Source organism: Populus euphratica, unplaced genomic scaffold (assembly GCF_000495115.2).
Source record: "Populus euphratica unplaced genomic scaffold, PopEup_1.0 scaffold22.1, whole genome shotgun sequence".
NCBI classification, from domain to species: Eukaryota; Viridiplantae; Streptophyta; class Magnoliopsida; order Malpighiales; family Salicaceae; genus Populus; species Populus euphratica.
The window spans coordinates 503,187-515,400 of record NW_011499863.1 but is presented as its reverse complement, the minus strand read 5'-3'; the positions used below and the strand labels follow the sequence as shown (position 1 = coordinate 515,400).

Below are 12,214 nucleotides of genomic sequence, written 5' to 3'. Positions count from 1 at the left end.
ACACCCCACTAGAAAGATCCTATTGTGACTTATAATGCTATTGTGAAAGAGGCTGCTTGCACAGATTAAAAAAAAACAAACGAAGCTAATTTTAATAAAGAAAAAACAACAAATAAAACTTGAAATAATGAGTTATTTTTCAAATTAGTATAGAAAGTATATAAAAATAATAATAGAGTTAATTTTCAATTAAATAAATGATGAAACTAAAACTAAAAAAATATAATTTTTTTTGAAATTAAATCACGATAAATTTTCAAAACTTAATTAATTTTTTAAATTCATAACTCGTGAAGATTTAAATTTGTATTTAATTAAAAAGTTTAATTTAATGTTGAAAAATAAAATTAAAATAAAATTAATTAAAAAAATTTATCAAAAAAATAATGATAAAAATGAAATCTGATAATATCAAACAAAAAGAGCTGAGATGATGAGCAGTTGTTACCTTCTTCCTTTCCCTCCTCTTCAGAATCTTTACTTTTTAACGCAGGGCATCAAATGATATCAATCTCTGGATTCCCATTCAGAAGTATCTTTGGACTTGACTACCTCGTCGTTATCCAAAGATTCCAACCAGGAGTAAACCGGCAGCCATTGATCTGTACGTTGAAATCTAGCATGTGGAACATCAACCTGATTCGTCTCGGTTACCTGATACTTGAAAAATGGCAGCTATTTAGCTCACAATGCATTGGGATTGAAAAAGGGATAATAAAAGGTTAATCACACAGAAAAGCGACGCTCATGAAAACTAAAGATAATAACAAACAAAAAATACATAAATTTTATAAGTAAAATTGACTGCAGATGTAAACCCAAACTCACTGGTTTATTCTTTCTCTGAAAGTAATGATAATAAATTCTGTTTTTCCAGGAGGTTTATAAAATCTTAAATAGTTTAAAAACTCTACTTCAGCTAGAAAACAAGGTAAAAATCTAAAAATACAAAGAAAATAAACATGAAATTCAAAATAAATCATTAAATCTGAAAATAATAAAACTATCAAAACTATGGGTTAGATCCAATGGTTCACGAAGCAATATAAAGATTCGAGTTCACCGAGTTTAGTGATGAGGTAAATTTTTTTATTTTTTTGTTATCGTTTGTCAATGAGAAAATATGGATACAACAGGCAGAGCAATCATCCATCTTCAAATTCGACTGTTCTTTAGGACAAATATCCTTTGGCAAAGTTTCTGAAGTTCCTCTCACAGGCAAAATTCACCTGAAAGTGAATGATCAAGAATTCAGGAGAATAATGCATTAATTATTCTCAAGAAAGAATAAATTATTGCGGTTTGCAGACTGCACAACTATGAATTATAAAATAAAATTTGGACTGTTGTGTAAATGATTTTATAGTGATGCTGTCAAATTGGTTACAGTAATCTGCATAGTGGCAGTTTAAGATCAGTTGAGATAGGAGAAGGATTTCTAAAGTAGGAAGTCCTAATCTTGAAAGGATTTTTGTGTAGAATCCTTCAAGTAGATATATGCAACAGCCAGATACTAACAAAAATCATAGTTATTCCACAAACACCCATTTGTGATCTTGTCATAATCGCATTAATGATGGAGATAAGTTTTATATATATATATATATATATATATATATATATATATATATATATAAAGAAAAGCACACATAGTTTAAACGAAAATAAAAGGGCAAGTCAGGTTCATGGAGCCAAAGTAATTGGTTCACAGCCATCGTGCACACAGGCCAACACATCCCTGTAGTCCCTTGATATGGTGAATGAATCATAGACCTTTCCATCACTGCTCTTCTTGTATTCAAAGAGAAGAGATGAGTGATTAAATGCTGTAAGTTTGACAAATCCAAAGTCTGAATCTTTGTAAATACTCCAAGTGGTCTGCACTGGACCAAATTCTGCTAAATGGCTCCCTCCCCCACCAACAACAACATGGATTGTTCCATTGACAGTGCCTGAATAATGGGATCTTTCTGTATTCACACACTGATTCTGCATTGCCATAATAAACATTACATGATCAGACTTGGCAAGCAATTACATGGACTTGGTTTGGGAGAAAGGGTTGAATGAGAATCAGGACTTGCACAAAAAGTCATGAAAGCCAAGAAAATGGTGCGATTACGCTATGAAATCAGACACAAGCATACCTGGTAAATTGGGCACGTTCTTTCATAGTTATGGACATGTCCAAAAAATGCAACGTCTACTTTATACTTTTGCCAAAGCTTCTGCAGGCTCTCCCTTCCCATTGGCTCTCCATATGAACCACTCTGCCAGTAGGAGGAGGAATAACCAAGAACACGATGAGCAGCGAATATCAACCAAGGCTGTTTTTTCCTGTCTGCTGATGCAAGGCATTTCTCGATGAATTTGTATTGTTCAGATCCTTCCCTCCAGTCATGTTCACTGTCAGCTATGCAAAAATGGAACATGCCATAATCTGTTGAATACCTGCAGAAAGCAGTGCTCATCTTGATGGATAAATATATTGAATGCAGAACTGGCCAGGCAAGGATTCGGATATTTTCCAAGCTAAATCTAGACATAATCACAGGCTTGTATATTTATCTACACCGAAGTATTGATAAAAGTAGCTCATGCCATTCTCTGAAATATGTAGATTTCTTTTTTCTTGAGTCCTTCAGGAATATACAGAACACGTCGAATTCGTAAAATCTTTATAACTTCGGAAAGTGAATTGGCCTTCTTTATACACTACAGGTGTTTATATTCAAGTCTTCTCATAATAACTCTCTCACGATGTTTGAATACTTCTTATAACTGATTTACTTACCAGAACTTAGCTCTGTTCTCAGCGGGAACGTAAAACATGGTCTCTGCTAGAACACCACATTCACCACCTGAATCATTACCATCATAGAAGGATCCTGTCCCCGGCGAGTCTCGCTCATGGTTGCCACTGTTGGAGAAAGAACAATGTTAAAGTAGCAGAAACTTGTACCTATTAGCATAATCATACATGAATTGCAAGAAGCAAGCATAGCGTCCATTCAAACCTCGCAATCATATATGGAACAGTCGATGCAATGGGCTCTACTTGTGACGTAAACTGGTCCCACTGTGAGATGTATCCATTTGCATATGTGATATCTCCTATATGAAAAACCATGTCAATGGCATTTAAGTCCTTGATTAGCTGATCTGTGGTGTTAAGGGAGCCTGGCTGGTAATTATTAAATTCATTTGAACCGTCACGCTCTGCCTGAAACATAAAGAAAGAAATGGTGGATATCTTTAATTGCATGAGCTACAAACAACCTAATTTCTTCAAATCTGTATACCTAACAGTGTGTGTGTGTGTACCACCTAATTACAGAACAGTTTTTAGCTCTTGGAGTTTGTTCTGTCAACTTTGATAGCTGGTAACTAAAATTTATAAATTCCATCAATTACATGAATATTAGATACGTAGTATAATGGAGAACCTTCTTCGATGTATGTTATTGTAAGTATTCAGTGATCAAAGGTTCCTTGATCCAAGCGAAAGTACAAATGGTGTAGAGGAAAATTATATATATATATATATATATATATATATATATCATGTAAACTAAAGCTTTTAACCAGAAGGCTATTATTATCCGCACTATACTATTTCATAGTACCTTTCCCAGGTCGCCGAATATCACAACACGCTGTAATGATTCTTGCCCTGGATATGGTGATGACTTGAAAGAATAAGACTTGCTCCATATATACGAACCATTAACTAACTTATGACCTAGCTTGTACGAGTACCTGAATAAATAATCATCACTGAAACCATCAGAATAATTCCCATCTATGCTCCTTGTCATTGTTATAATATGATTCTTAGAACTTAAGATGCATACATGGAGTTTGGCCACAAATCTCTTAAGAAACTCGTATGGATAAAACCGGGATCACGCCAACCAACTGTTCGAGCTGGTATACCTGCAGCAATATAACAAGTATTTACCACTGTAGTTTCTATCCTGCTAATTTCCTGGAAAAAGTTATCCCGGAAAGAGGTCCAATGCAAATAGCAGAATCATAATTCTTCCTCTAAACAAGGCTTCCTGTCGCCTTGTTACAGAAGAAAGTCGAGATACTTCCTGAACTTCAACATTTGCTACTGAATGAACATAGAGCATGACAAGATTTTGAAAACAATGCAGAAACGAAGTTTTTAGTTATTTTTCACGAGTTGATTCATTTGAAAGAGGTTAATTGGGCAAGAAAAGGAATACAAAAAATATTTCTAACATGGACTCTTAAGATAATTGCAAATACCATTGTCATTATTCCAAGAAGATATGGCTCATACCACACATGCTATTTTGATGAAATGTCAACGTCCCAGCAGGTGATCGAGTTTGAGATTCTCCCTTGAGACCCCACTCAACCATAGGCATAGCTTCTGTAATGCCGTAACCACTTGTCCAGGTAACTGTCATCTGCATGATGCAATAAACAATGCTATCTTAAAATGAATTCTCAAAGCTGATAAGAAGTGAGTAAAAAATCCAGCACCCAGGAAAGGCTAAAAACTAATCGATGGATTGAATTTTCAGACTCCATGGATGATTATTAATAGCGCAACCTTATCTGTCTCTGATTCATCCCTGAGAAATGTTACATCTTTGCGACTTCAGTTTACAAACTAAAATTAAAATATTTCAATCGGTATGATCAATATATAGCGATGTCCCCAAAAGTTCTCTCTCATTATTCTCAGTAGCTTGAGCTTGTAAATAAGCCTTTGATTGTTGAAAAAGCTGGTTAAAAGAAGTATGCATGGAATTTGAATGCAGTAAACTTACTTCATCCCAAGACTTCCCTTGAGAGAGTCTTGGATAAAGGGGCACCTTTGGATTTGCAAACTTTATGAAGTTAGAAACTGCCACCAGCTTTGGCTGCAATTCATAAAATCATCGGCAATCTAAAGGATTGAGCAACAAGATTGAAGTAGTGGCACAAGAATAATGTAGAACCAAGTCAGAAATTTGATACTAAAATTCAAGCCTGAAACATTGCATTTTATGTTCACATATATAAGCAATAGACTACGAAAACAGACTTGGTCGCACATTTGACAACCCGCCTGAGAATAAAGCAAATGAGAAATCTGCCCGCTGATTGATCAATTGAAATTTCAAAGATGCTTTGCCTGTCTTTGTGTATCCAGCATCGGAATCATTGGCGAATTTGTACTGAGAAAGAGAATCACTGATCATGAGATTGCTCAAAGCAAGTTCAAAAGGTTACACATTTACAGAACATCAGTCATGTTGCATTGAACTAAGGCAGACCTTTATTGGAGCTGAACATATATATGGTTCGTCTTGTTTGGCGTCATCAGATGGACATGTTGATGAGCTAGCAAAGTAGAATGAATTTCATTACTCTATAAGAGAGAAAATTAGGGAATAAGTTCCAGCACTAGGCAGTTCTTGACGATGACGGGATTGTGATTTGTGAGATAATAGTTAAGAAGATTTCTGCAGAACAAGATGAACTTTTCCCCCGTGTATACTAGTAATGATGTAAAAGACAATCTTTTTTTCCCACGTTTACAAGTAAATTGATGCAAAAGACAAGCAATCTACAAGAAATTGGGAATTTCTGCTCAGGGTTTTATTCAGTCTGAGCAGAGTCTATGTAGATGCTTGTCCAATATTCATTCATTCTAAACATGGAAAACAAAGCAATTAAGGGGTGGAAAGTGATTATACTTGAATTTTGCCGGAGAAAATACTGCAACCCAGTCATCCTCAGTAGGGTTGGGGCATTCAATTTCCACAGTTATCCACTGGGAACTCTCCCCCTGCACATGAATAAAAACCAGATATTGCTATTTCAAATGGTAGCGTTAGGAAACATGCCATTGTTTATATAGCAGCTATCTTAACTTTGCAGTGCCTTGAATGGTTAGCATCAAACTGCTATGGGATGGTACCATTGTGTGTAGCTCAATAAATTCCGGTAATATGAATAGCTGAGTGTTTATGATCTTTGTAGTTTCTGATGCCATGGATTATTATACACTCAGTTAAAACTCCATTTCTCACGTGTTCTATTCCAATTTTTGGAAGGTGTTTCTACAGCTCCTCAAAAAGACACGAAAGCTTTTCAATGAAATGATGGAGAAGGGACTCGTAATAAAACCAGTTCCAAGAACTGTAATCACAGGACTCCAAATTCAGAATACTTCGTCAATTTGCATTAGAATTCCATTTAACACTTGTGCACACATACGCAATGAACAACAATAATAAAAAAAAAAAAAAGAGCCAAGATATATGCTATTCAATAGTCAAAGGCTTCAAGGGACAATGTAACACAAAGTTCATCAGGCGACATGTTGGCAAGAACTAAATATTACCTTGGCACCAAGAACATACGGGTATGCTGTGATAGAAGCATTGTCATGAAGAGAGTAAACAGCCTTGTGAATAGCAATCTTAGACAGTGGTTGAACTCCCATTCCATTCTTGCTGTGAGCTGCTACATCAAGACGACCCAAGTCCACACACAGGCTTCCAACCAACAGTATTATCAGAATTTGAAGAGATGAGAAACTCTCCATTAGTATTATTTTCAGAGTCACTCTATGTGACCAATGACTTCAAAATCGCTTATTTAAAAAGCACTGAAGAAGCCTTGAAGGGGGGACCATTGCATGAGCCGGCCAAGGGTCTTCCTTGCCATTTTCTCAAGTCAACAGTTGCTGTCAGTTTTTTAAAACGTTATGGTCACGGATTTCAAAAGATAAGACTTTGTTATTATTAAAGATCTAAATATATATTATATTATTAGATTGGGATGTAACTAAATTTAGTTGATCAAGAATGTTAAATATAAAAATATTTTTAATAAAACCCTAACGTGTAGAGAAATTTAAACCTATAAGGATATAAACTAATAATATTTAATAAATATGTTTTCAACATAAATATAACTAAAAAAATAATACTAAGTATATATTTAAATTTACAATTGATATAAAATTAATAAAATTAAAGTCTTAGTATAGCATATATACTAATAATAAAATTAATTATAATCAAATCAAAATAAAAGAGTATTATTACTTATTAAAGTTGTTTAAAATAATAAATCTTTTATGGTTGTCAAGGATTTTTTTAAAAAAAAAATATTTATTGCTTCTTACATATATAACTAGGATATTTACAATATACCTCTTATAATTTCAACAACCACACCTTAGTTTAGAAGCACTTTTAAACAAGATATTTAAACAAAAAAATATGAACCTCAAATGATCTTTCAATAGGATGAACCTAAGCTTTATATTTGGGAGAAAAATCAAAGTATATATAAAAAAAAAAACACTAACAATGAGACGAGGAGAGTGTGTAAGAATCTAAAAAATTCAGGCTAAAAACTATTTTTTCACCTTCATTTTTATAGTAGATTTTAAAGATTAAAAGATTGAAGAATTACTAAGAATTAATGCTCACCATTATCAAACTTTGATTAATCACTATAAATCAAGAATTAAATCTAGAAAAAAATAAGGGTTCTTTTTTAGTAGAAAAAATACGGTTATGTGAGATTAATTTCTCATTCACCAATAATTTTTTTATATCAAGCTAATTAAAATAAATTTTCAACACTTTCTTACATGAATGAAAATCTTCTTACCAGTTTGAAAATGACTCAAAGATTTATAGAGAGATACTAATTTGGTAGTTATTACATTAGAATAGGTAGTTTTGGCTTTGAACCTTTCTTAGTGAAATATTATCGGATTTACTCGACTAAATAGTAAACATGATGTTTTGAACTATTTAGCCTTTTGTATAAACCAAGACAATAATATTCATATAGTTCTTTATCTAAATATTTTTTTTCTTATTGTTATGTTTATTTTTATCCTAAATAACTTTTGGATTCATAAGTGCTTTAGAAAAATTAGTCTTTATCAGGATTCTTAAAGAAACAACTACATTTAGCACTTATATAGGTGATATTTCATTAAAAATATTCTGTTATACTTCACTTAGTGTATTAAGATATGAGAGTTATTAAGAGCTCAGATAATTCTTTATCATACTACATCTAATATTTATTTTATCATATAAATAAGTATAAGATAATAATTATCTAGTGTTACCAAGAATGTTATATAACTTAGTTTTTTATTTGAGTCTAGATCTTAGGATCTCCAATCAACTATGTATGATTACTTTCATTACACTTTTTCATCTATTAAAAGTTTTAAACTTATTCCATTCAATGAATTATACACAAACTCTCTCAACAAGTTTTTGATTAACGGATCCACAATATTTTCATTTGACTTTACATAGTCAATAAAAATAATTACATTTGAGAGTAAGGGTTTAATATTATTATATCTGTGACATATATGTCTAGACTTTCTATTATACATACTAATTTATAACCTTCAAGTTACTGACTATCACAATAGACACAAAAAGCTAACATTACTTTTTTGCTAATATGGAATATCCTCTAAGAAGTTTTGAATTAATTCAACTTTCTTTTTAGCTTTATCAAGAGTAATAAACTCTGGTTTCATTGTGAATCTAGCGATACATGTTTGTTTGGAGGATTTCCATAACACAGCTACTCCACTAAGTGTGAAGTATATATACTCGTGGATTTTGAATTCTTGGTGTTAGATACCCAATTAGCATCATTATACCCTGCTAGTACTATTGTGTAACTAGTATAATATAACTCATGATATAAGGTGTACCTCAAATACTTGAATACTTTTTTTTTTATCTTTTAATGATCTATACTTAAAATACTTGTATATCTAATTTATTTACTAACCAAATAAGCAATATCATGCCTTATGCAGTTCATAATATACATTAGGCTTTCAGTTATTCAAGAACATTCTAATTGATTTATTTTCTTATCTCTACTCTTGAACATATATACACTAATATCAATTGATGTTTTGATAGTGTTATTGTCAACTTTAGAAAATTTATTGAGAATTTTCTAAACATAATAATATTGAGATAATACCAATACAAAAAATGACATAACCTTTATATATTTTTTTCCTTAAATAAATACATTTATCAACTTTTTTGATTAACTCATTTGACAATATAATCTTGTTAAATTTTTCATGCTATTATTTAGGTATTTGTTTCAAACCATATAATGATTTAAAAAGTTTACAAACTTTTTTTTTTGTCAATTAACAACAAACCCCTTAGGTTATTCTATGTATACCTTTCTCATTAAGGTCATCATTTAAAAAAAAAATTACATCTATTTGTTGTATTTAAAGGTTATTAATAGTTGCAATGACTATTAATATTCATATAAAAGTTATTCTTGACACAAATAAATATGTATTAACACGTTCCATACCTTTTTGTTGTCTAAAACCTTTAATAACAAGTCTAACTTTATATGTATCAATAGTATCATTAGTTTTCATCTTTTTTTTGAAGATCTACTTATGGTCTAATTATTTACTCATGGGATAAATATCCATTAGTTTTCATATATGATTATTCATAATGGATTCAATTTCAATATTGAATACCTCTTTTTAACAAAAAAAAAACTTTTGGATAAGATATTGTCTCAGAGTAGGTTTAAATTTCATTTTTTAACAAGTATGTCAAAATATCAAGACCAAATATTTCGGTCTTTTTTGACCTTTTACTCTTTCTAAACTCAACTTCATCATCTTTTGATTGATAATAATTACTTAAACTAACCTCAATTGTTCTTTTAAGTGAATGATTTTTTCGTGCTTCCTTTCATGGAAACACATCCTCAAAGGATATAACATTTTTTAATTTCATAATAGTATTAGAATGAATATCCTTAATACTTGACTTGTATATAAAAAATCAATATGCACTACTATTATATGTATATCTGATAAATATATAATTCACAATCATAAATCTTATTTTAACCTTCATAGGATTAGGTATTACTATCTTTGTAATACACTCCCATACTTTGAGATATTTGTAAAAAGATCTTCTACCTTACCATAATTCATATGATGGCTTTTCTAACTTTTTATGAGGTACTTTGTTAAATATATAATTAATAGTTAAAATTATCTCCCCTAGAAGTTTTGAGGTACTTCATAATAAGCAAAAAATAAAAACTTATAATAAAGCAAATTAATAAATAAAAATAATTAAACTATACAAGATAAAATCAACATTCATTTCCTTTCTATTGTTACTTTTGTTAAGCCTTATTTTATTCATTATGATTTATTCAATTATCATTATTTCACTTATAAATTGTACCATGTACAAAAACAGTATCATTTAAATAATATTTTTATTAAATAAGTTTTTAGAAAAGATTGTAAGGGTAAAAAACAATTCTATTTAAAACTTAATCTCCTAAGATAGAACTTCGTAGACTATATATATTTACCGCTCCAACTTTCTGTATATATGAACAATAATGTATATGTGAACAAAACCAACCAGATAACATTAATGTCAATCTTATAGAGCATAAGCAAGATAACATAAACTTAAATAAACAAATCAATGATTTACTTATTAAAAAAATATAAATTAATAAGATATATAACATGCATCAAACCATCCAAAATGCATAAAAAAAATAATTTTAGAAGATAAATTATAACTTTAAAATGAAATATATGTAAAAACTTTCTAAAATTAAATAAAAAGAAAAGAAGAGTCATAGCAACCAAAGGTTATAGATTTAAGCAAATAGAAATAAAATTAAATCTATATATGATGATATAGCAAATTAAAAGAAGTTAAATTATAGCTTAAATTTTAAAGATGCTAAAAACTCTTTAACAATTAATCTATATAATCAACATTTTTTTCTCATATGATAAACCAAACAAAGTCTAATATAAAAAATAAAGCTTTAAGAATGTAGATCCAAAGTTTGTAAATATATATTAGACTAGTGAACAAGTGATTAACCTAGATTTAATGGGTCAAAAAACCCACTAAAAACCATCTCCTTCAAACTTAGCCAAGAGGAAAAGTCCAATTTTATAAGTACAACTATATTTTGGATCATACTCTCTCTAAATTCATAAATGTATAAAAAAAACTGACTATATTTTCATTAACATTAATGTTATGTAAAAGATAGTATATAAAAATCCTCTAAAGACCCACCTTATTTACATCAATATTAATGTTGTATAAGTGATAACATGTAAAAATTCTCTAATAGATCATCATATTTTCATTAAAATTAATACATATGCTAAAGATATTTTTTCTTATTAAAATTATCTGAGAAATATCACGTTTTAGTCCTTTTTTTCTATACGGAGACCCATGAACTATAAATGAACCATGAATCCTTCAACCAAAAAGGTTTGGAATCTCTATTCTCTACTGCATATCTATCTTCAAAATATCTCTATGTAATATTAATGCTTTTAATCTGAAAAGGTTGTTGATTGAATTTTCATGATCACTTTTTTTTTGGAATATAATGCACAAAATAATTGAAAAATAAACAGTTAACATTCCTATATAAACCCATAATATTATTTAAGAACCATGAAAATTTTTAATAATAATTTAAATATCATTTTAAGCATTATTTTTTGGTAGTGCATTTCAATTAAAAAAATTAAAAACAAATCTTAAAAAACATATAAGAAAGGGCACATATAATCAAAGAGATGGGGTTTGGATACCTGACCCAACACAAAAAAAAAAAAAAAAACCCAACACATGTGAGCCTACAAGGCTAGGCTCATGTGTTTGCCCTTCTTTGTTTTTTACCTTGTTGTATACTTACTTATTTAAAAAGAAAATAGCAAATGACATGTTGAAATTTTACTTGTCTAGATTTCAATCATTAGAGAGGTCAAAAACTCATGTTAGGGTTTTTTTACCATAAAAATCAATTTAAACTAGTTCTCATCTTAAATCACCTAATAAACATCTTTAAAACCTCAAAAAACTAATTTATCCACTCAATACACCTTTAAATCACCTCCAAAACACAATGAAATTAAAAACTAATCTCTCACAACCTGGATCTACTTTTACCAGCAATAAAGAAACTTAAAAACAGATACTCATCTTGTCAAGAGGAGCACATTAATATTAAATTTGAATTATTATTTTTTTCCACCAAATCTCGCTAACCGACTACTTTCTTTTTTTCCACCATTTTTGATGATTTCTTTCTCTCTAAAACTTAATGATTGCAATGTGAATGAAATAAAATT

General features: G+C 30.1%; 1 protein-coding gene across 1 annotated transcript; it reads right to left on the bottom strand.

Annotated features, from left to right (window-relative positions):
• Nucleotides 1-1,634: 1,634 nt before the first annotated feature.
• LOC105125319 (probable inactive purple acid phosphatase 27) lies at nucleotides 1,635-6,614 on the bottom strand. Its single transcript, XM_011025719.1, has 12 exons — nucleotides 6,368-6,614; nucleotides 5,718-5,809; nucleotides 5,295-5,361; nucleotides 5,073-5,195; nucleotides 4,806-4,898; nucleotides 4,310-4,439; nucleotides 3,855-3,936; nucleotides 3,627-3,759; nucleotides 3,018-3,223; nucleotides 2,795-2,920; nucleotides 2,148-2,451; nucleotides 1,635-1,989 (listed from the first exon to the last, which is right to left on the bottom strand). The coding sequence occupies exons 1-12, from the start codon at nucleotides 6,569-6,571 to the stop codon at nucleotides 1,684-1,686; spliced, it is 1,866 nt and encodes a 621-aa protein (XP_011024021.1). The 5' UTR covers nucleotides 6,572-6,614; the 3' UTR covers nucleotides 1,635-1,683.
• Nucleotides 6,615-12,214: the final 5,600 nt, after the last annotated feature.